Genomic DNA, 22,879 nt, shown 5'->3' with positions numbered 1-22,879 from the left:
CTACCGTACAGACGTGAATTTACTTTTCCTTCAGCCTGAGGTTTATTCATTACACTTTTTGGTGTGAAAGGGCTTTTACATTTGCTATAAATAGAACTTATTATATTAAAAACAATCAAGCCCTGCTCATATTTAAAAAGTAACGTGAAAGTAACGCAAAAGTAATGTAACACATTACTTTCCATAAAAAGTAACTAAGTAACGTATTTAGTTACTTTTTTAGGGAGTAACGCAATAGTGTAAGGCATTACTTTTAAAAGTAACTTTCCCCAACACTGTATATACCAAATATGAAGCTGTAATTAATGTTCCTGTGAACCATTTATGTTAAAAATGGTCTGAAAATCTACTGAGAATTTTGGAAATTTGAGTCTGGAAAAGTGTGGAATTTTGGAATTTTTTCTATATTATATTTAGATTTACAAAATTTAACTTGTTGTTTTTCATTAAATTGCTTGATGGGAGATATTGCATTGTTTGAATTACCAGGTAAAACATGATTATAGTTATAATATTACCAGTCACATTGTAGGAAAGTGTTGCTTGCTCCAGAAAAACTCCAGAATAGTTGACTAATATCACAACAAGAGGGCCATTGTTTCTGAATATATATTTGAGATAATGAGGAGTGCACATCTGAACCAAACTAACTAATGATAACCATGTACTAAAGAGTGGCAGGGAATCAAACAAAGGAAAGCATGAAAGCACACCTCTTATCAAAAAGTCGCATGATATATCATTCATGTCAATAGTGCAGTGCAGGATGAGTTACATGTTTAAGTTAAATTCATAAAGCTTTTGTTCAAATCTGTTAGCATGAACGATAGTTAGAGTGATACCTGCCTTTGCAAACACCACTCATTATCATTTATCAGTGCAATGTGTGATACGCTAGAGTTCAGCTGTGGGTGACAGACAGATTGAGGGGCAGCTTGGCTCTGGTATCCAGATGCAAAGCTATTTAAGTCATATCTCCTGCACTGGCCTGGGCCTCTTCACATTATTCAACAGCTCTCCCACTGATAAACTGTAAGGTAATCGATCAGTCTGCAACCTGGTGAACTGGCAGAATAAATGTGAGTGCGTTTATGTTTGTGTCGGTGTGAGGGAATCAGTGCAGTCATACTCACCACATCATGGAGGATCAGCTAATGTCATAGTCAGTGGTGAAGCTGTCAGAAAGGATTTCGGGAAAGATTTGTTGAACAGTGTCCAATTATGAGAGCAGATCTCTTGTCTTCTGTGCTAGTCCTTTATTATATATTTTTAGCATTTAGTCTGTCCCTTTTGAAGTGTACAACTAGTGTACAAAATGTGAAAAAGCATTTCATTGGCTGGAACCACTGAACAAATATGCCTCTTCACTACTTCAGAAAGTGTTTTGAGTTTTTTGTCCAACAAAAAGGACAAATTGCATCGACTTTATTGTCACTGCTTTATTGTGGAGAAAAAGTTTATAATGTTTATAAACACTCATTTTAGAGTCTCTCCTTTGATCTGTAGACATGTAAATAAAATAAAAAAAAAAGACTTGAACAAAACTGTTGATTAAGTAATTCAATGACTTGCTCATAAGAATACATTCACTGGTTGCCACCTGCTGGGATGTCGATAAACTAATCTGACTGAACCTTTTTAATGAACAAAGTCAAAAGATTTGAGTCATTAAGATGAAACTAACATCAACACAATTCGAGAAGTATCATTCGCTTGTCCACATTCTACTCTGACTTGAAGAAGCTGGTCTTTTCTATCTTTCCTGGTCCATGAACTTATTTTCTTTTACAAGAATACACTCATTTATCTGCAGCCCATCAGGATTTAGTTATTCCAAGAAGCCCAACTGTTGTTTCTCTCTTCTTCTCTTTTTTTTCTTTTTACGCTGATTACATTAAACAGTTGATGCATAATCCACATGTCATTGAGTAAAGTTAAAATAAAAAATGGTATGAAACTAAAGCATAATTATGCTCCAAGTGAAGTTTCATAAACACATATGGAGAGTCGAGGGACATTCAGGCTGATGCTACACTGGCAGGGTCGCATATACAAACCCAAATACATAACTCTTCACTCTTCTTCTCCCTCACTCATATAGTGTCAGTGAAGGCCAAAGTGAATGGATGATTAATTATGTTTATAGAGAGGTTGATTTTAAGTCATTTGTATAATCAATAGACAGAACAAAACGACACAGTTATGAGTAGCAGTTTACCGATATAGGCTTCACAATACCGATGGGAATGCTAGTATATATGTTGAACAATATAATGATAGCAAATGAGACAAAATAATTAATCATAATTTACTAAGGATGTTTTGACATCAGGCTTGTTTGGACTGTCTGTTTAGGGACCTACTGCATTTTTTCCCTTAGTTTGGTTCATTGTGGCATTCATGAACATGGCAATCAGCCCGAGATCGACTAAATGTAGCATTGTTTCAGAACAAAGCAAATGATCTACAGGTCTAAAAATGAAGCGTGTAAGCATTAGTTCTGGCAGGTCATGTGAGTCAAGCATACATTGGCTGACTCTCAGCTGATCACATCTACCTATAGGAATACGACACCTATTCCTATATACGCTCTATTTTCAGTATTATTCAGCAGCTTTCTTGCTTTCTCGGGAGCAAATTACCCTCCTCCATCCCCAACGCCACCTTTCGCCATAGTCAGGACTTGGCTTTCTGATATTCCTTGTTGAATCAGACTCCTTTATCTTGAATAATGTCACACTTAAATATCATTAAGTACATTAATGGTATCTGTTCTGTTTACCCTGGGCGGGGTATTATTGCTACTCTCCCTGCTCATTAATGACAGGCTGTATGAATGGGCAGGGAGTTTTTTGCCCAGAACAGAACCATACCACCAAACCAAACTGTATGCTAAGTATCTATAATTTTGACGATACTGTGCCTGACAGAAATGCCCTGATAAATACTCTACAGTCTAGCTGCTGGGAGTTTATTTTAGGATATTTTGTGTTTTTGGGAAATAGGTTCCATTTCTGGCAAAGGAACTTATAAGCTATTCATGCTGCTGTGTTTATGTGTGTTTGTGCTCCAGACTCACATCGTGGCTGTGTAGCTAAGTTGTCCTTCTCCTGTCCACTGAAAGGACACTACTGCCTCTACGGGAAGTCCTGTTTCTCTCTGTGTAGCCACCAGCCACACCTCTGGATCCAAATCATGCTACTGGCACTGCAGGTAACAATCGGACATATTTAATAAATTAAATATACATTATAATAAAATATCGTGACAGCCAACTAGTAAGGACAGGTATTTAATTCGTCTGAATTTTGTTTATATATTCAAATCTAGTGGTTAATAATGAGAGAAAAGAACCATTTCAAAGCTTTAAATCAATAAAGGCTTTATTTTCCATGCTGCTATGTTCACATTGCAGAGTTTGGGGAATGACAGCTGTATTCAAATTGTGAATGAATCAGAAATTGTGATGATTGAAATAGACGGCATAACAACGGACGGGACTTCAGTAAATAGATCTGTGCATTAAGTCTCTGAGTGTAAATGCATACTAAAAGCTCTCTCACTTGAATTATAATGTGTTCCTTTGTTCTTTATTGTATTACTTTGGCTTTGTGGTTAATCTTATCTTACCATGAGCAGCAGTCAGTGTGATGCTTGCCTTAGCAAACACTAATAATTATGAGTAGCAAGTATCTTGGCAAGCTAGCAGTGTATTATGTCTGTGTGCAGAGTAAAGTGAGCGAGGCGTTGTGCTGTCAGGATGAGTGTGTTAAGCAGCTGAGGAAACTTTGGGAGAAAACACAGCTGACGGGAGCTCACAGCTTTGAACTGGCCATGACCCAGGCAACTGTTCCTCACAAGAAGGTAAAGTCCTCAACCGTTTCTTTTGTGACCTAAAATAAAGTACACACTTAAAAATAAAGGTTTTTATTGGCATTTACAGTTCCATAAATAACCTTTAATATTGATGGAACCTTTGCACTGCACAAAAGGTACATTAAATAAAATGTTCTTCACACTAAGAAAAAATCTGTCCTTTTAAGAACTGTTTTCTGAAAGGTTTTTCGAAGAAGCCAAAAAAATAGTTCTTCTATGGCATTACTGCAAAAAGAACTATTTTGGAAACTATTTTTAACAGTGTCGATATTTAACATCGCAGAACCCAACATATGCCCTACGTTACAGCCACGTCCATAGTGGAAAACAGCCATGTCATGGAAACTGTGATGGTCAGAGGTCATGATAGCTGCTGAGATGGGGATGTTTACGTTAGGTCATTTCCTCTTTATGGTGCCATGTGAATCCAAGTGCTTGGATGATCTTATCAAACATTGTAAATGTCATTTTTTGAATAATTACATAGTACAGCTGGTGTCTTTATGCTGTCTTCCTTTTCTTCCTGCCATTTCTAAATCTGAGGTCATTTATCGTCCAGTGAAGAACTTTGCGCGTACTTAACACATATGGAATCTGTTTATGTTGTGCACATCTGCACATGCAAAGAATACGAGACAGGACACTAGCAAACCCATCTTGAATGCACTCGTAAACATCCCCCAAATGATGCCCTAACCCCTGACATTTCCTTTGATTTGCTCTCTGGCATACATTTAAAGAGAGCTTTTGCCAACATTGAAAAGTTCATATAAAAAACTGGATGGACACACTGTAGACATATGTGACCCCATGTAGTGAGACAAATGTGTATTGGGGCTTTGCAAAAGGTGTCTTTTTTTCTTGGCTAGTAACGGTAGAAGTGTGTTTTTTTTTTTTTTTGGGTTATGATTTTAAGGTTTGAGTCTATACAGAGTTTGACTTTAGGGGAAAAATAATCTACCCTGACAAATATGCACTAGAGTAAAATGTGAAACTAGCCCCTGGTTTATACAAGTTAAAAATAAAAGAAGATTTAAAGAAAATCACAAACTGGCTATAATGTAACAGTCAGTTTTGATGCATCTCAATATGTATGACAGACTACTACTGTACATTATTTAAAAAAAAAATCAAATTAACAGTTGATTTACAAATATAGTATTAAAAATATATCATAGCAACATTTTTAGCTTTATGGATTGAGCACAAATATTTTAATAACTCATACAGTGTTAATATTACAAAGTACTAAAAAATAAGAAACATGATTATCGAAAACCATCAAATGTGAAGTCACATAGGGAATCTGGGAATGTCAATTTACGTTTTTTCACTGTTCATTATAAGATGGCTTGTTCTTTTTCACTTTGATAATCTGTGTATTTTAGTCAGTTAGCTCTGTATACAGTAAGGGATCTTACTGTTAATCAAATTAGCAGGTTTTTACTATAGCATTGTACTTTAACATTGTGCATTGTATTCCACAGTGTTCGAACAAGGTTGGAATTTGAATTGATTTGATCATTTTTACAAAACTGTACAAGATAATAAAAAGAAAACCCATCCCATTCATATACAATATATACATTAAAGTCCGTGAAGCTTGCCGAGCTTTTAAAAAAAAAATATGCTCAGGGAACGAAGACAAATTTCTGGCATGTATTGTAGACAGACCATAGGTTTACATTCTTCATTTTAATGAATGAATAATTTGTAAATTCTGTAAAAATGCCTGGACTACTCACTCGGTCCAGTGTTCGATCATGTCCAACTCGAAATGGGCCAAGAACCAGGAAGTAATATGATCATGTTTGAGTGCTAACTGTACAGTTCCCCAAATACACAACAGAATCATTTGTTTCATGAAAAGTGAAAGTGACGTGACATACAGCCAAGTATGGTGACCCATACTCAGAATTCGTGCTCTGCTTTTAACCCATCCAAAGTGCACACACACCTGGAGCAGTGGGCAGCCATTTATGCTGCGGCGCCCGGGGAGCAGTTGTGGGTTCGATGCCTTGCTCAGGGGCACCTAAGTCGTGTATTGAAGGTGGAGAGAGAACTGTACATGCACTTCCCCCACCTACAATTCCTGCCGGCCCAAGACTCGAACTCACAACCTTTCGATTGTGAGTCCGACTCTCTAACCATTAGACCACGACTTCCCTTATCAGTTTGTTTCCATTCTTTAAGGTAAAAAATTCAAGTCAGCTAGTGTAACGTAAGCTTTAATAGAAGGTGGGAGGACTGGTGCCAAAAAAATCATGTTTAAACCTGTTTTAGTGGATCAAAGTGGACAGTGGAAATTAGATTAAATGCTAGAAGGCACCGGGTCATATGCCACGCAGGGTTGAGAGAGAGAGAGATAAACTCACCAGCAATTTGCCTTTGCACCTATTAATATAGAAAAGCGCCTTTGCCTCACATCACTGTGTTTTACTGACTTTACCATCCTTGTGTGTGTACATGTGCATGTGTTGTGTGTTAGGCAGACCGAGGCTTTATAAAAGGACACTGGGAAGAGTGTTGCAATAGTATCCATTACAAACAGAAGGACCTCTATTACTTTTCCAGTCTCCACAGGATAATGATGACATGTTTGCTAGTATGTAGTAGGGCCCATGGTTTTGGCTGTCCTCCCCTGACGCTTTTGCACATCTGGGGCTTAGTGTTTTCGGTGCACATGTTCAATGGGGTTTTGAGAGTCAAGGTTGGTGTTGACGTGTTTCTTTTAGCGTAATCTCATTGTTCAGCTCTGTTTCTCAACACTGGCAGTTTGCTGGCCCAGATTGCCCAACATTTTGAATTAGAATAGTGAAAATAGTGAAAATGAACTTCAAGGCCTGTTAAACGCTGTCGGGGACCTCTCTGTTAATTATCCAACCACCCTCAAAGCGTTATATTTCTCTGTGATTCACTGGACTGACTCATCATTTCCTTTGTGTCACTCAAGTCATCTTGAGTCAGTTTACAGATTGAGTTTGTGAAAGTGTTCGTAAATAATTTTGTGACTTCTTAACAGTTCAATTTCTGTATTAGTCAAAGGCATGTCATTAAACCAATTTTATGATCCATTCTTGTTTTATGAATGACTCAACAAAGATTTCAGTTCCTTCATTGAAAGTCCATTCCACCACAACTGTGATGCTAAAAAGTTCATAAAACATTGTAAAAGAAATACATACTAATTGAGCAGTTTAATTAAGCTATTTGAAGACATACTTTCACTTTAAATGGTTTAGGATTGTATTCTCATATATACAAAGTTCTGTAATGAAACTATATGGTTACTATCATAGCCGATTGGTGTCTTTTCATATCAGCAGCCAGTGAGCTTGCTAAACCCTCAAATACTTTAGCTTCAAGGTAACTTCAGAAACCCTCCACTTCCCCAGTCCCACCTGTATAGATCTGCTATGGGGTAATTTCATGTATGTTATATATAGAGGTTATTTCATATATGTTATATGTGCAGCAGTATTTCTTACATGGTCACAGCAACATGTCTGTGGATGTAAATCTCGGTATTTGCTCTGCTGCAGCAGCATCATCTTCGCAGATGTATTCCGTCAAGACCAAACACATTGACATTGTCATGTATATTACCATGCTAAACTCTCAGAGTTTCTAAGACAGAAAAATGCAAATGAACACATAAAATGCACATTTATCAATACACATAAACATGGAGCACATCAAATATTTTCAATGGGAGCCCAACCACTGAGACACTAGAGCAAACCTCACTGATTCTTGCATGTGAAGCAAGTAGGTTTGTGCATTCATTCTTTATTAACTTTTTGAAGTGTCAATGTTTTGTTGTAATGGTCTTTCAGTGTAAGGACATAAATCTCTTAAGTTTAATTAAAAATACTTTAATTTGTGAAGAATGCTTTGAGTTCACAAAGTATGTTATAAGTGAACCACACACTTTCCAGCTGGCCATCTGAATGATGTTGCTGTACGATGTCATTTATGTAAGCAACATACTAAGCTGCTCATATAAATAGAGATTTTTTTATTACATTGCAGAGACAGTGTTTACACTCTTGTGGGAAATCAACCTAAGAAATGGCTACTTAAAGTTGTCACTGCACATTAAACTGAGATATAGGCAAAAGTATTTTACCATCCAAGCAATAACACACATCAGCTTTAACTACCATTTACACTCAATTTGTCAAGTGTTCTACTGATTGTGGAATCTTGAGAGTATCTTTGAAAGTCTACATGTGCAAATACGTCACCAGCTCATGGCCTGTCCACAATCTAATATATATTTATATTGATACAGATGTCTGTTCCTGCTGTAAACGTCTCTGTTATAAGCATTTTTCCAACTGTGACAAACAGCCAAGGCTGAGATTTTGCCTTAGACAAGTGTTTAACCAGACGTGTTTATTGTTCGAAGGTAACACAGTCCTCAAAATGTATTATTGAACTTTTAACCGTTATCCTAACCCTTACCCGAACAGACCTGCTGTAATGGGCGGGTTTGGACTCAAGGAGTGTTTTAATGATTGAAGTGCAGGGTGTATTTATTAATAAAGTAAAAAATAAGAACAAAAACACTGGATCTGCAATGGGGCAGGAAAGGACAAAACCAGGCAACACAACAGTGATGCGAAAGGGCTTTAGGGTTACGATTGATTGCCTTCTGCTAATTCACACCTGCACATTATGTGGCACCGACCAACAATGTATTTTTCTTATGTGTTTTGTATATGCAATAAATACACAAGACACAATATTAAATTATAAAAATTCAATAGATAAATCAACACAAACTATCTATAATGCTTACAATAAGACATATTAAAATAAAATTAGAGATACAATTAGCATAAAGCTACACTTTAAAAAATGTATGTGATTATTGTTTTTTCCTTAAAACTTTAAACCATCAGCGAACCAGCTTCAGATTTGTGAGGTTGTCAACAGTATATAAAAACGTACTTCTGGGTTTTTTAGCTGGTTTACTTTACATCTTGTCACATAGCAGCTTTTAGACATGGTTCTGTTTTTTGTTATGATTCAGAAATGACAAGGAGTGTATTGTTTTCCCCCAGGTGTAGGCGTGGCCTAAATGTGGGTCTCTATAGGTGCAAATTACTGAAGCATCTTTTAAATTAAATAAATAAATACTGCGCCATTGGTTTTAGACCAAGTTTTTATTAGTTGCCTCAATATAGCAACATGCCAAGAATGTGCCTGAACACAACTCGTTTTCAGACTAGCACACCCATGGGCAAACAGGTGGACACAAGCGCATTTTCTATTTAACCAACATGGCACTGGACATGAAAAATGACAACTGCTTTGGGCTGAAACTTGCAAATAACACTTATGCCGCGCCTGGCGTCGAATTGTGCCAGGTGTATGATAGGGCCCAATGACTTAAGAACTAGTCTGAACAACAAGCAGTTACCAAGGGCTAATGGGTTGTCTTTTTTCCATTCAAATTAGACCAGTCTACATTTTTATGTAACAGACTTTGATTTATGGCCAGTCTAAAAAAAAATAGTGCTGCACACATCTGAATATTTAGTTTGAACTGTTCTGGAACAGTGTTGTAGATACAACTTAAACAATGATTTATAGTTGTGTCCTCTTTTGGAAGGCCAAACAAAGTAGTTCCGCTTTCGCAACGAAAAACACAGCATCTCCACGACATGGCACCAGGGCTAACAGCGAGAATAAAAGTTATGCCTTCTTTTCGTGAACATTTGGACAACGTAATCTTCCCACATCGTGACGTAGACATGTCAGTGCATGTTAGAATGAGCCAGTTTAGGTAGGCGTGGTTAACTCTTAACTTTTATAGAGAATATCTCTTTGGATTTGAGACTTTAGTCTTTGGAACTTTACAGATCTTCTTTATGCATCAAGAGCTTGCAACACTCCAAAGAGAAAGGACATTTTTAAATAGCATCATATGACCCCTTTAAGGACTCAAATAAAAGACTGGCAACCGTATTCTGCTGCTGTGTGAACGTGACCAAAGACAAGACGCTATATGAGCTCTTAGTCACTAAACTAAGAATAAGACCAACTGAAGTGACAAAAACCCTGACACCTGCAACCTAATTTTAGGTTAACCACCAGGTCAAGACCACTACCTTGATTTGGGCAAATGCTCTTCAGCTCAGATTTTTTGAGCCTGGCTTTTAATAAGGAACATAACCCCCAGCACAAATACCCACTACTGAACTCCACATGTGAGAACATGTACACATACACACATGGCCCTTATTTAGATCTATGTACTTGACTCATCTGTAAAAAAAATACATCAGATACCATTTGTACTATTTAAAAAGGTTTCCCTGTTACAAATAATCAAATGCACATTCAATTTCTTGCTCGATTCTTACACTGATTTAGTTGGCGTGAAATAAGTGATGGCAAAGCACTAGTAAGATGACTCGACTGTTCTTAGCCAGAGAGGCTGTCCACAGGGGTTCGATAATGACCTGCATCTATCTACAGACAAGCATGAACAGGAATTTAAACATAAGATGTAGGATGGATGGTGTTTCATCTCCTTTTGCTCTAAACTTAGATAAATATTCATTCACAGGAAAGGTGAAAATTTCTTGTCCACCCCTTGTGTTGGATTACTCTTTGGTCCCCAACAACTTGTATCATGTAGTTCATGAAGTTGTTTGGGCTTTAGTTTTCTTCTTGACCACTCTACTATAATTTGAAACAGGTTTCTTGAAGCAATTTCTTCTCTAAAACATTTGTTGTTGGTCTATTGTCTGGGGGAAGTTAGCTTTACTGTGTCCCCCACCTTAATCTAAGTCAGCGGTTCTCAATTCCAGTCCTCACGACCCCCTGCAAATAAGTTTACTTCACTTCGGAGCATTCAGTCATGGATTTGCGCTGTGCAACTTCTTCACACACGGACAAGTGTGACATCATATACCTCTGTAAATAAATACAATTTAAATTCATGTCACACACTTCAGTGCACTTTGAATGAAACCTATACGTTCGCTTCGAAACTGGAATTATGGCGGAATACCGTTATGTCCACTTTGCAGGGCACTTGCGTTCGAATAGAACAAACGTCTGAATCTATAAGGGAAACATACAACATGTGCAGAGCAGGGGTTCGAGGACTGGAATTGAGAACAGCTGATCTAAGTAATGTGCTGCCATGCTGAAGGAGATGAAGAAAACTCTTTCCATTCATCTCTCTGAGCCTCAGGTCTGAGAAAACTGGAATGACTGATGACCTTGTGACCCGATATATCTTTGACCAGATCTAGATTTAAAGGTTCTTGACTACGCCACCTGGTGCCTCTCACACCAGGATATACTTTGCACCTTAACTGCTAATTATCTAATCGAAGGCAAGCAGGTTCGTAGCAATACACCAAAGATGAACTGAACAGAGACGTGCTTTCAATAAAAATAGTAACAAAACTTTATTGTACAATAGTATAATACAAGAGTCACATCGTCATACTGGAGGCACAGTATTAAAACGAGAGACTAGACCTGGTATTGGCTGTTACAAGAGACAATACGATTAACAATTTAATTAGAAAATACTGATTCACTGTCAAGGCAGGTTACCTGTCCGGGATACGAGTGACGTTCACCGCCCGTGCTCTGGATACTGTAGCCCACGATCACGTGCACACACACACACAGGCAGGCACAACCACTACAAGCCAATGATTCAATCAATATTGTGAAGTGCAGATTACCACTACAATACGTGGTGCAGTGCGCGAGGACGGAACCAGGAACCTCTCTTATGAGCAGCTACTCTAGTACTCTAGAAAAAGAAAGAAAATTACAAGAAAGTTATCACTACCAGAGTGGATCGAGAATGTAAAACTATACACCACTAGTACAGCCAATACCATATCAGTCGGACAGATATGTAGACGGAGGCTACAGCAAAATAACCACAATAAAAAAGAAAAGAAAAGATATCTATAAAACTTAATTTGGGCAAGGCAAAGCAGCAGGAGCAATCTGTCTACAAACACAAAATCATTAAATTTAGTGCTTGATATACACAATGCACAAATAGTCCTGTAGCATCGCAAACATTTCATAAAAACATTATTTTCTTTTACCTCAATGTAGACATACGAACTGACACAGCGGAAAAACAGCCCTTTGCGCCAGTCTTCACAATCCTACATAACAGTTGTTACACACAGCATATTCATCAAATACATTTATATTAAGAGTTGACAATAAAACACAGTCATGCATTACGTCCGGGCAACACAATCAGACTCCTTTTACATGTGTTCAATGCTTTTAGTCCTAACACACTGGATCTACCCGTAACACAAACAAACATTTACCTTCTTAATGTTGCTGCTTAGTTGCGGTACAGCGACCTGGCAGGTGCATTGCCCAAGACCTGTGTGCAAATGTGCTCATTAAAATGCATGTCCCAGCAATGACACCCACGTTATGATTATCAGTAAAATGCACAAATAATACCTTCAGTAATACACAGCACGATTACCCGGAAGCATCTGGCAATCAGTCAAACACCTATTTTCCAATAGCCCAGTCTTAGATACAATATAAATGCTTAGCTTGCTACATCATATAAACATTTACCATACCTTCGTTGCACAGGAAAACCACATACCCAAGCAGTAACAAAATGTATCTGAACACCAGAGAATCTCTCTAAGCCCAACAGTGTAGACTATTTTATAGGAACTGACCTAGACGCAAATGAGTTGTTTAGCCACTCACGGCTAGCTGGGTGACGTCAGAGGACTACCGTAGCTGCAGAGGGACAAACTTCAACAGGACAGCGAATACTCTGACGGTTACACTCTACCCCCCCGATTTGTTATCGGCGTCCCGCCGATAAGCTCAATAGGTCATAACTCTGCCTTTCTTTAATAAAAAGAATACAAGATAAACAAAATGCAAGGGGGTAACCTAATACCAAGGACGGAAAACCGTTGTCACTTTACCGCTAGACCCAAGTACTTGAGAGTTAGTAGCCCCATCTGCCCTACTCACCACTGGCACTGGGAGGTGGTGTAGGTTGGCGTGTCTTCCTGCAGTAGTCCGAGCTGTTCTCCGGGGTGCCACTGAGCCAGCTAGTGTCTCGTCCGTGATGGGGGCGACATGCGGGGAATCAGGCAAAGCCAGCCTGGGGGCATCCACTGGAAGAGTGGTGGCAAGCTGGATAGGTGGAACCTCTTCCCGAGAGCGGACAAGAACCCATCGGCCAGGGGTGTCACCATCTGCTTACTGGCTTGTTTCCCCCTGCAGTTCCACCGGCCTGTTGGGTGTTTGTGGGTCCTGATCCAAGTGGGCAGGCTTTAGCATGGTTCGATGTACTTGTCGTACTTTGCTTAGGTCCTGTGTTGGGGCCACGGAATATACCACCCCACCAAGTGGGGGTGCACGGATGACCTGATGTATTGTGGCGCCCCAGGCATCTTGGATCTTCGAACGGCCCCTCGTTGTATGGTCTCTGATGTAGACGTGCTGTCCTTCTACCAGTGGCTCACTCCGGATTTTCTGGTCATGCAGTTCTTTTCTCTTGGAAGCAGCAGCTTGCATACGCTCCTTGGCATTCTGGAAGGCCACATTAAGGCGCCGCTGGTGCTCTTGGACCCATTCACACACATGCCCGTGCCCAGGCTCTTGTACCCTGCCAAGCAGGAAGTCCACCGGTAACTGGGGGTCTTGCCCGAACATAAGGTAATACGGTGAGTCGCCAGTTGTCTGATGAACAGCAGTGTTGTAACTAAACACTAATTGGGGTAGGTGCTCTGGCCAGCGGCGCTTCAAATCCATGGGCAGAGTACGGAGCAGATCGTGCATCGTGCGGTTGAAACGCTCACACTGGCCGTTGCCCTGAGGGTGATAAGGGGTGGTCCGGGTCTTCTGGATACCGTACAGGGCACACAACTGGTAGATGATGGCATTCTCAAAGCTGCGTCCCTGATCAGAATGTAGGCGAGCTGGGACCCCAAAACGAAAGAACCACTCCCGGATGAGCACATTGGCCACAGTTGTTGCCTTCTGGTCCCTAGTGGGCACGGCCTGTGTGAATTTAGTAAAAACATCCGTCATGATCAACACTTGCTCTCTACCATCCATTGCAGGCTCCAGGAAGGTGAAATCCACAGCCAATATCTGGTTTGGACGAGATGCCAGGAGGTGCCCCATGGGTGCATGGGGTCGGAGTTGCGAAGACTTCGCAAGGGTACACCGCTCGCAGTTCTGACACCACTGCTTTATATCTTCCCCCATTCCTGGCCAATAGCACCGCAATCTTATCAGCTCTGTGGTACGTTCAACTCCCTGGTGGCCATGGTCGTTGTGGAGCTGCTGTAGGACTTCCTCCTTTAGGCATGCAGGCAACAAGAGCTGACGCACCTCTTCACCCCCATCTGGACGGAATGTTCGGCGATAGAGCAGTCCATCAGCTCCCACAACACGGTCCCATTGTTGCAGCAGCACACGGATAGGGCCCGGCAATTTCCTACGCACTGTCGGGTCGGGCAGACCCTGTGCCAACCAAAATGGCAGAAAGGCCCCGATAGTGGGGTCTGCTGCTTGTAACCTTCTTAACTCCTCGAGGGTGCGGGAGGGGAAGGCCGAGACAGCCATCTGGATTGCCAGGGGTGGATCTTGACATCTGGTCGTTTGTTGTACAAGAACTGGTATAGCTGTCCCTAGTGTGGAGGACTCTATGGTCTGTCCCAGTGGCGCTGCAGGTTGTCGGGAGAGGGCATCTGCATTCCTGTTAGTACGACCAGGCCTATAACGGATGGTGTAGTTGAAAGCAGCCAGCTCGGCCTCCCACCGCTGTTCAGTCGCTCCCAGCTTGGCAGTCCCCAGATGGCTCAGGGGATTATTGTCCGTCCAAACAGTGCATTGTTGGCCCCACAGATATTCCCGAAACTTGTCGGTCATGGCCCACTTCATTCCTACGAACTCCAGCTTCATCGAACTGTAGTTCTTTTCTGATGGACTGAGACTACGACTAGCATAGGCGATTGGCCGGATCTTTCCTTGCTGCTCCTGCGAGAGAACTGCTCCGAGACCAATGTGGCTAGCATCCACCTCTAGAATAAAAGGTAAGTTAAAATCAGCGAACGCCAAAGTGGGGGCACTCACCAACCTCTGCTTCAAGGCCTGGAAGCTGTTCTCACAGACATCTGTCCACACTCCATCAAGCCGTGGCCCTTGGCCCTTCCGGGTCTTAGTACCGCCAAGCTGTGCCCCCAGGTGGTTTAAAGGAGCTGCCAGCTTGGAAAAGCCCTCCACAAATCGCCTGTAATAACCCGCAAAACCAAGGAAAGACCTCAAGTCGGACACGGTGGTGGGACGGGGCCACTTAGCCACTGCGGACACCTTGGCTGGGTCAGTGGATACACCTTCGCGGGAGACAAGGTGGCCCAGATACTGGACTTCCTTCTGGAAAAAACAGCATTTCTCCAGCTTTGCTTTCAGACCTTCTTTCCGTAGACGGCTCAACACTAGATCCAGACGGTGTATATGATCTTCGACACTAGAAGAAAAAACAATTATATCGTCCAGATATAGTAAAAGGGACTGGCAATGCTGTGCTCCAAACATTCTCTCCATCAGTCGTTGAAAAGTGCTTGGAGCGTTACACAGTCCAAAGGCCATACGGTTAAATTCAAATAACCCAAAAGGCGTACAAAAGGCAGTCTTTGGACGGTCTTGTTCGGTCACAGGTACCTGGTTATACCCGCTAGCCAGGTCCAGCGTGGAGAACCACTGAGCCCCCGATAGTGCATCCAAAGACTCCTCGATGCGGGGGAGGGGGAAGGCATCCTTTCTGGTCCTGCTGTTGAGCTGTCTGTAATCAACACACATACGCAGGCCACCACATTTCTTCCGCACAATCACAATGGGAGAGGCATAGGGGCTACTACTTTCTCGTATGACCTGGCTGTCTAGTAACTGTCGCAGGTGGGCCTTAACAGCATCATAATCAGAAGGGGGGAGACGCCTGTAACGTTGCCTAACTGGTTGGTCATCTAGCAGAGTTATATCATGAGAGATAAGATTAGTACAGCCAAGGTCACCCTCAAAAGCAGAGAACACTGACTCATGTTTTAACAAGAATGCCCTTATCTGTTCTTGCTCAGCCTCCACTAGCACTGACAAATCAAGGGCCTGTATCTGCTCCCTCACTGACTTAGGCCTGACTTCCCCATTAGGAACCTGCATGCTAGCCACAACAGCCTCTATTTCCGGTTGGTCTTCAGAAATGCCCACAGGAAGGCCCTCAACAGTAGCGTGAACCAGTAACCCTAGTGACTGGCGGGGGTATAATATAGCACGTGTAAACCCCACATTGACTACAGGGATAAAAGCTGTACCTTGTTCTACGCGCACTAGCGCAGGCGAAACTAGGAGACCACCAGGTAAAGAGCCGCTAGTCGGTTCCAACAGGACAGCAGGAGCATCACAAAAGTGAGGGGAGCAGGTGGCTGCCACCAATTTTACAGTGCCTCCTGGTATATGAATGGGCCTTCTACCTCTAACTTTAGCTACACCCATTTTGGGTGGGAGAGAGCTGAGCTGGACCCGATGACAATGCTGCAAGGCGTGCCGCCATGGGAGTGAAGCATGAACTACCGGTGGGAGATCAAACAAAGAAGAACCATGTTGGCCAAACAGTTCAGCATAACATTCTTGAATAACATTCATTCCAAGCACACCCGGCACAAGTGGAGGGGTTGGCTGACCTGGGGGATCTTTAACCACTAGCCAACCTCTTTGGGGGATTACCTTCCCTAATACTTCAACTGTTAGCTCAGCATACCCGATATAGGGTAGGTCTAGACCATTTGCAGCCCGAAGCTGCAACCAATTACACTGTTGAAGTTTATCCTTGAAATGTTGCACAAAGAAACTCTCCACCAAGGTAGATACCATAGACCCTGTGTCTAAAAGACAACTGACAACTACTCCCCCTACTCTCACAGCTACCTTCGGGCACTGAGCGACAAGGGAGGTTACAGGGTGACTAAAATTGTCCTGATTCTGAGAGCCGCTACCATCCCCTCTCAGCGTGTGGCTCTGCACATTGAAGGGAGCTAGTTTTCCGACTGAGAAACTGAGACAACATTAGCCTGAGCTTGGGGGATGCGATTAGGAGCTACTACTCTCTCATTGTTACACTCTTGAGCGTAGTGACCAGGCTTTAAGCATCGCCTACAAATGACAGTTGACGGCCGACTAACTAGAGGGGGGTGACTGGGGTAGGCTGGGCGAGCTACTCCCTGTAAAGTAGTTAAGGCACTAGTTAAGTGGTTGATCTGTTCTTGTTGCTTCAGCAACATGGAGCGCAGCTCTGCCATTTCTGAACTTGCCATACTAACGGGCGATGAGGCTCTGCCTGGCTGAGTTTTGGAGTACTGCAGAGCACAAAGAGAGGGAACTGAATGACTCCTACCCCTATTAAAGTCACTGGGCCTGCCCTCACACTCCCACCGGATGGCAGCAGCACGCACTTCCAGCATGGACATCCCTGGGGTCTGACGGACAAGTCTCTTCAATTCCCTGCGAAGATCCGAGTCAATAACATGCTCTGCAAACTGGTCACGGAGCAGCATGTCAAACTGGGGTACTGAGTCAGGGGAGACCTGTTTAACTTTATCCATCAAAGAAAAGAGAGCATGTGAGTATTCTTGTAAAGATTCACCATCTAATTGTTTTCTAGAAAAAAAACTCTTGTAAGGCAACATAAGACTGGGAACACCCATAAAGTTCTTTGAGAATATTTGCAATCCTTTCTGGGTTTTCCCGATCTGCCCTTGCCCTATAGCGAATCTCATCTTTAGCCTCCCCATCCAGATGATCAAACATAAAGTAAGCTTTGTCGAGTGCACCCAAATGTCTAGTACGCGCACAAACCTCCACCTCTTCCACCCACTCAACAATGTCAATACCCACCCTACCCCGAAATACAGGACACTTCCGTTCCCTAGGAAGATAAATCAACCGTTCGTGGGAAGCTGGGTTGGCAGAATTGTCCGGCTGAGGCGGCGGTGGTTGCTGCTGCAGGCGGCCGTTGTCTGCCTGCAGCTGACGGATCTGTTCTCTCAGCTGTTCAACTTCATCCATTACTTCTGCAGAGTAATGCCCACGTTACAGGAGAGGCGGGGGGTAGTCAGTGGCCCTCCCACTGCTCCTTTAAGTCCCACGCCGTGCTCACTGCTGCTTTGCCCTTAACCTATTACTATGCCTTGAAAATCAAGGTATACATAGACAAAAAAAAAGGAAAAAAGAAAGAGAAGAAAAAAAAGACACGTCTCTGTGTGCAAGGACCCTGCCGACTACGCCACTTTGTGGCCCGATATATCTTTGACCAGATCTAGATTTAAAGGTTCTTGACTACGCCACCTGGTGCCTCTCACACCAGGATATACTTTGCACCTTAACTGCTAATTATCTAATTAAAGGCAAGCAGGTTCGTAGCAATACACCAAAGATGAACTGAACAGAGACGTGCTTTCAATATAAAAATAGTAACAAAACTTTATTGTACAATAGTATAATACAAGAGTCACATCGTCATACTGGAGGCACAGTATTAAAACGAGAGACTAGACCTGGTATTGGCTGTTACAAGAGACAATACGATTAACAATTTAATTAGAAAATACTGATTCACTGTCAAGGCAGGTTACCTGTCCGGGATACGAGTGACGTTCACCGCCCGTGCTCTGGATACTGTAGCCCACGATCACGTGCACACACACACACACGCACACACACACACAGGCAGGCACAACCACTACAAGCCAATGATTCAATCAATATTGTGAAGTGCAGATTACCACTACAATACGTGGTGCAGTGCGCGAGGACGGAACCAGGAACCTCTCTTATGAGCAGCTACTCTAGTACTCTAGAAAAAGAAAGAAAATTACAAGAAAGTTATCACTACCAGAGTGGATCGAGAATGTAAAACTATACACCACTAGTACAGCCAATACCATATCAGTCGGACAGATATGTAGACGGAGGCTACAGCAAAATAACCACAATAAAAAAGAAAAGAAAAGATATCTATAAAACTTAATTTGGGCAAGGCAAAGCAGCAGGAGCAATCTGTCTACAAACACAAAATCATTAAATTTAGTGCTTGATATACACAATGCACAAATAGTCCTGTAGCATCGCAAACATTTCATAAAAACATTATTTTCTTTTACCTCAATGTAGACATACGAACTGACACAGCGGAAAAACAGCCCTTTGCGCCAGTCTTCACAATCCTACATAACAGTTGTTACACACAGCATATTCATCAAATACATTTATATTAAGAGTTGACAATAAAACACAGTCATGCATTACGTCCGGGCAACACAATCAGACTCCTTTTACATGCGTTCAATGCTTTTAGTCCTAACACACTGGATCTACCCGTAACACAATAAACAAACATTTACCTTCTTAATGTTGCTGCTTAGTTGCGGTACAGCGACCTGGCAGGTGCATTGCCCAAGACCTGTGCGCAAATGTGCTCATTAAAATGCATGTCCCAGCAATGACACCCACGTTATGATTATCAGTAAAATGCACAAATAATACCTTCAGTAATACACAGCACGATTACCCGGAAGCATCTGGCAATCAGTCAAACACCTATTTTCCAATAGCCCAGTCTTAGATACAATATAAATGCTTAGCTTGCTACATCATATAAACATTTACCATACCTTCGTTGCACAGGAAAACCACATACCCAAGCAGTAACAAAATGTATCTGAACACCAGAGAATCTCTCTAAGCCCAACAGTGCAGACTATTTTATAGGAACTGACCTAGACGCAAATGAGTTGTTTAGCCACTCACGGCTAGCTGGGTGACGTCAGAGGACTACCGTAGCTGCAGAGGGACAAACTTCAACAGGACAGCGAATACTCTGATGGTTACACTCTGGTATTATTTGTTTGAAGTGAACGGAGTATAACACAGAAAATAGAAAATCTTCTTAATGGAATAGTTCCCCCAAGCTCTGAATAATTAAATAAATAATTGAAAAAAATGCTTTGTATGACTCGAGCTTTATAATCTTAAAGGGATATCTCACATGAGATCAGTTACTCGTCATGCATGACTCATCTGCAGAACACAATATATATATTTTATTATTATTATTATTTTTTTTTATGAATGGTGGTTTTGTTTATCATTGACTTTCTTTGTAGGGATTTGTTGTTTTTTTTAGTATCTTTTGTTTTCCACAGAAGGATTTTATGCATAGCTTTGTGTGATACAATAAGTTTTATTTATCCCAATTTCTCAACCTCATGTTGTATGAACCCCATAAGACATTCTTTCATCTTTGGAATGATGACGATATTTGAAGATATTTTTAATGAAACATGAGATGTTTCTATCCCTCCTCTTAAAGTCCATTCAACCAAAATTTCATAAAGTCATAGTAAAAGTAATCCATATGAAGTCTTCTAGAAAGACAGGGTCACTTTATTTGATAAACAAATTTAATTATAGCTTATATAAACAATGATCAATGTACATTAAATATGGTCAACGGCAGCTCAACCATACTTGTGTCACGTGTTGGTTTCCATTTGTCCCCGTCTGTCCTCATTTGGTTTATTTCCAGTTCTCATCATTAGTTAATCTTTGTACATTTAGATCACCTGATCCTGTTTTTTTTAGTTATCCTCATCATCTGTCTGCCCCTCGTTATCTGCCCTATCTGAGTTTGAGCCTGTTCTGTTCTCCCTTGTCTTTGATTAATGTTATTTCAAATGGTATACGTGTGTTGAAGCTTATTAAAGGAATAATTTTCCTTCCACTCCATCATGCACCTATCCTACAACCACTACCACCTGACAGAATCCAAGACCAAATTGCAGAAGACTGTGATGGCTGGGGACGAACGGTATTGGAGAAGGCGGCTGGTTCTGATCCGTAGAGCGCTGGCCACTTCAAAGACAGCTGGCCGATCAGGAGTCAAGCCTGCCAAGCTTTTATTTGGCAAGCCCGCTGGACATTAATGTGGCAAACCCGCAGAATGTTTATCACTCCTGCCCGCTGACCACGCCCTTCACCCTAAGCCAGATGAGGAAGCTAAGGAGGAGAAGGCGGTCTGCTTTAGATCCAGAGCTTGCTCCACTGTCGGCTCCAGACCCCCAAAACTCGCTCCACTGTCGGCTCCTCATAAGCGCCTTCCAGAGCACCCTCCAGTGTCCGCTCCTCGTAAGCACCTCCCAGAGCTCGCTCCAGTGTCGGCTCGAGCCCGAGAGCTCGCTCCAGTATCGGCTCCAAGCCCAAGAGCTCACTACAGTGTCGGCTCCAGCCTGCAATTCAGAGTTCATGAATATGGCATTACCCTCTGGTTTCTCTGCATCTATCATCACCCCAGAGTCTCCCTTGTCAGCTCCTTCAGTGTGCCCACCAAATTTCATAGGTCTGCAAGAAAATTGGTGGGGCAAATACTGACATGGCCTGAGTCTCCTGCTCCGCCATGGCACTCGGAGCTCCCTGATCTGCCCTGGAGGATCTCATTGTCTCCGCCCTGTTCATGTCCTACACCAGCCTACAGGGCACCTGCCTTCCCTCCCTGATGTTCCTGTTACGGCACGGGAAGGGACGGGCCTCCCTGGAGGTTGGTTTGTTCCCATCTGTCCTCATTTGGTTCATTTCCTGTTCTCATCTTCGTTCATTTAGATCACCTGTTCCTGGTTTTTAGTTATCCTAAGCACCTGTCTGCCCCTCGTTATCTGCCCTATTTGAGTTTGTGCCTGTTCTTGTCCTTAATTAATGTTATTTAAAATGGTGTATGTGTGTTGAAGTTTTTTAAAGGAATCATTTTGTTCCACTCCATCGTGCGCCTTTCCTACAACCACTGCCACCTGACAACTTGCTTAATGCAAGACTTTTTTTATTTAGGTTTCATTACAAATATCATTATCTGTGTTAGAGAGATTAATGAATACCATATGGGTTTGGAATGACATGAGGGAAATTGATGTCAGAATTTTCATTTTTGGGTGAACTCTCCTTTTAAGGGTGGAGGCAATGCACAAGCCAATGATTGTAATTTTTTGGAAAGAACTTTGAGAAAAAAAACTCTCCCAACTCGTCTGTGTGATGTTTGTTATCGTCTGTTTTCAGAATACCTTAGCTCAGTATAATAGTCACTTCCCTGTAAAAACATCATTTTCAAATATCATTGTATGTCTTCATTTTGGCAGATTGCTCTTGCTAAAGGCCACACACCCTCACATTCAATGGAAATTCTAGTCAGTAAGCACATTTAGATGTTGACTCTCATTGGTGTCTAGCTGTGCTGTTGACTCTATAATACGCAAGTAAATCCCATTATTCTGTTTCAGTCCATTCAGTCCAAGACTTGAGACAGATGTTAGGATAACTCCAGATCAAACGTTTCTTTGGCTTGAAGACTTTAGTAAATTATCCTCAAAAGGGAAATGTATATAAAGAATTACAAGTAATTATGATTAATTACTATAATTTATATGAGCTGCCAGTAGTAACAGTAGTAGAATTAAATTGCAATCAGCTAATCTGTATGTCCAGTGAACATTTAGTGTAATTTCATATAAACCTTAAAAAATTATATTTTCATGGCTACAGAAAACAACCTTCTTGCCGTAGCCCAATAATGCATTAGAGCAACGGTCCCCAACCCCCGGGCCCGGACCGTGCGTCATTGGGTACCGAGCCGTACAAGAAAGAATAAATAACTTACATTAAAGCTGCAGTCGGTAACTTTTGGCGCTCGCGTCTGGCGGAAGAACATTGTAGCCAGAGTTACTTCTCTCTGTTTACATCTATTGAGAGTCACGCAGGTACTGTGCTACTCTGCAGCATTGCCGACCCCAACCAGGCTAAAATAGTCTGAATATAAACACTTAATATAGGTGTATCGTAGTGACAAAACAAAACACGGTTTGGAAAATAGATTCAAGATGTACTCGCTCATTATATATATATATTTTACATT

At 41.7% G+C, this 22,879-nt stretch overlaps 1 protein-coding gene across 1 annotated transcript in view; it reads left to right on the top strand.

Moving 5' to 3' along the window:
* Window positions 1-22,879, top strand: part of LOC132155915 (ventricular zone-expressed PH domain-containing protein-like) — a 142,910-nt gene that overhangs the window by 94,577 nt on the left and 25,454 nt on the right. The window contains exons 10-11 of the mRNA XM_059564687.1: window positions 3,074-3,213; window positions 3,730-3,864. Coding sequence (XP_059420670.1) covers window positions 3,074-3,213; window positions 3,730-3,864 — 275 coding nt within the window. The remainder of the gene's footprint in view (window positions 1-3,073; window positions 3,214-3,729; window positions 3,865-22,879) is intronic.

The sequence above is a fragment of the Carassius carassius genome, chromosome 13, assembly GCF_963082965.1.
Source record: "Carassius carassius chromosome 13, fCarCar2.1, whole genome shotgun sequence".
NCBI lineage: Eukaryota > Metazoa > Chordata > Actinopteri > Cypriniformes > Cyprinidae > Carassius > Carassius carassius.
This window is presented reverse-complemented; position numbering and strand designations above follow the sequence as displayed.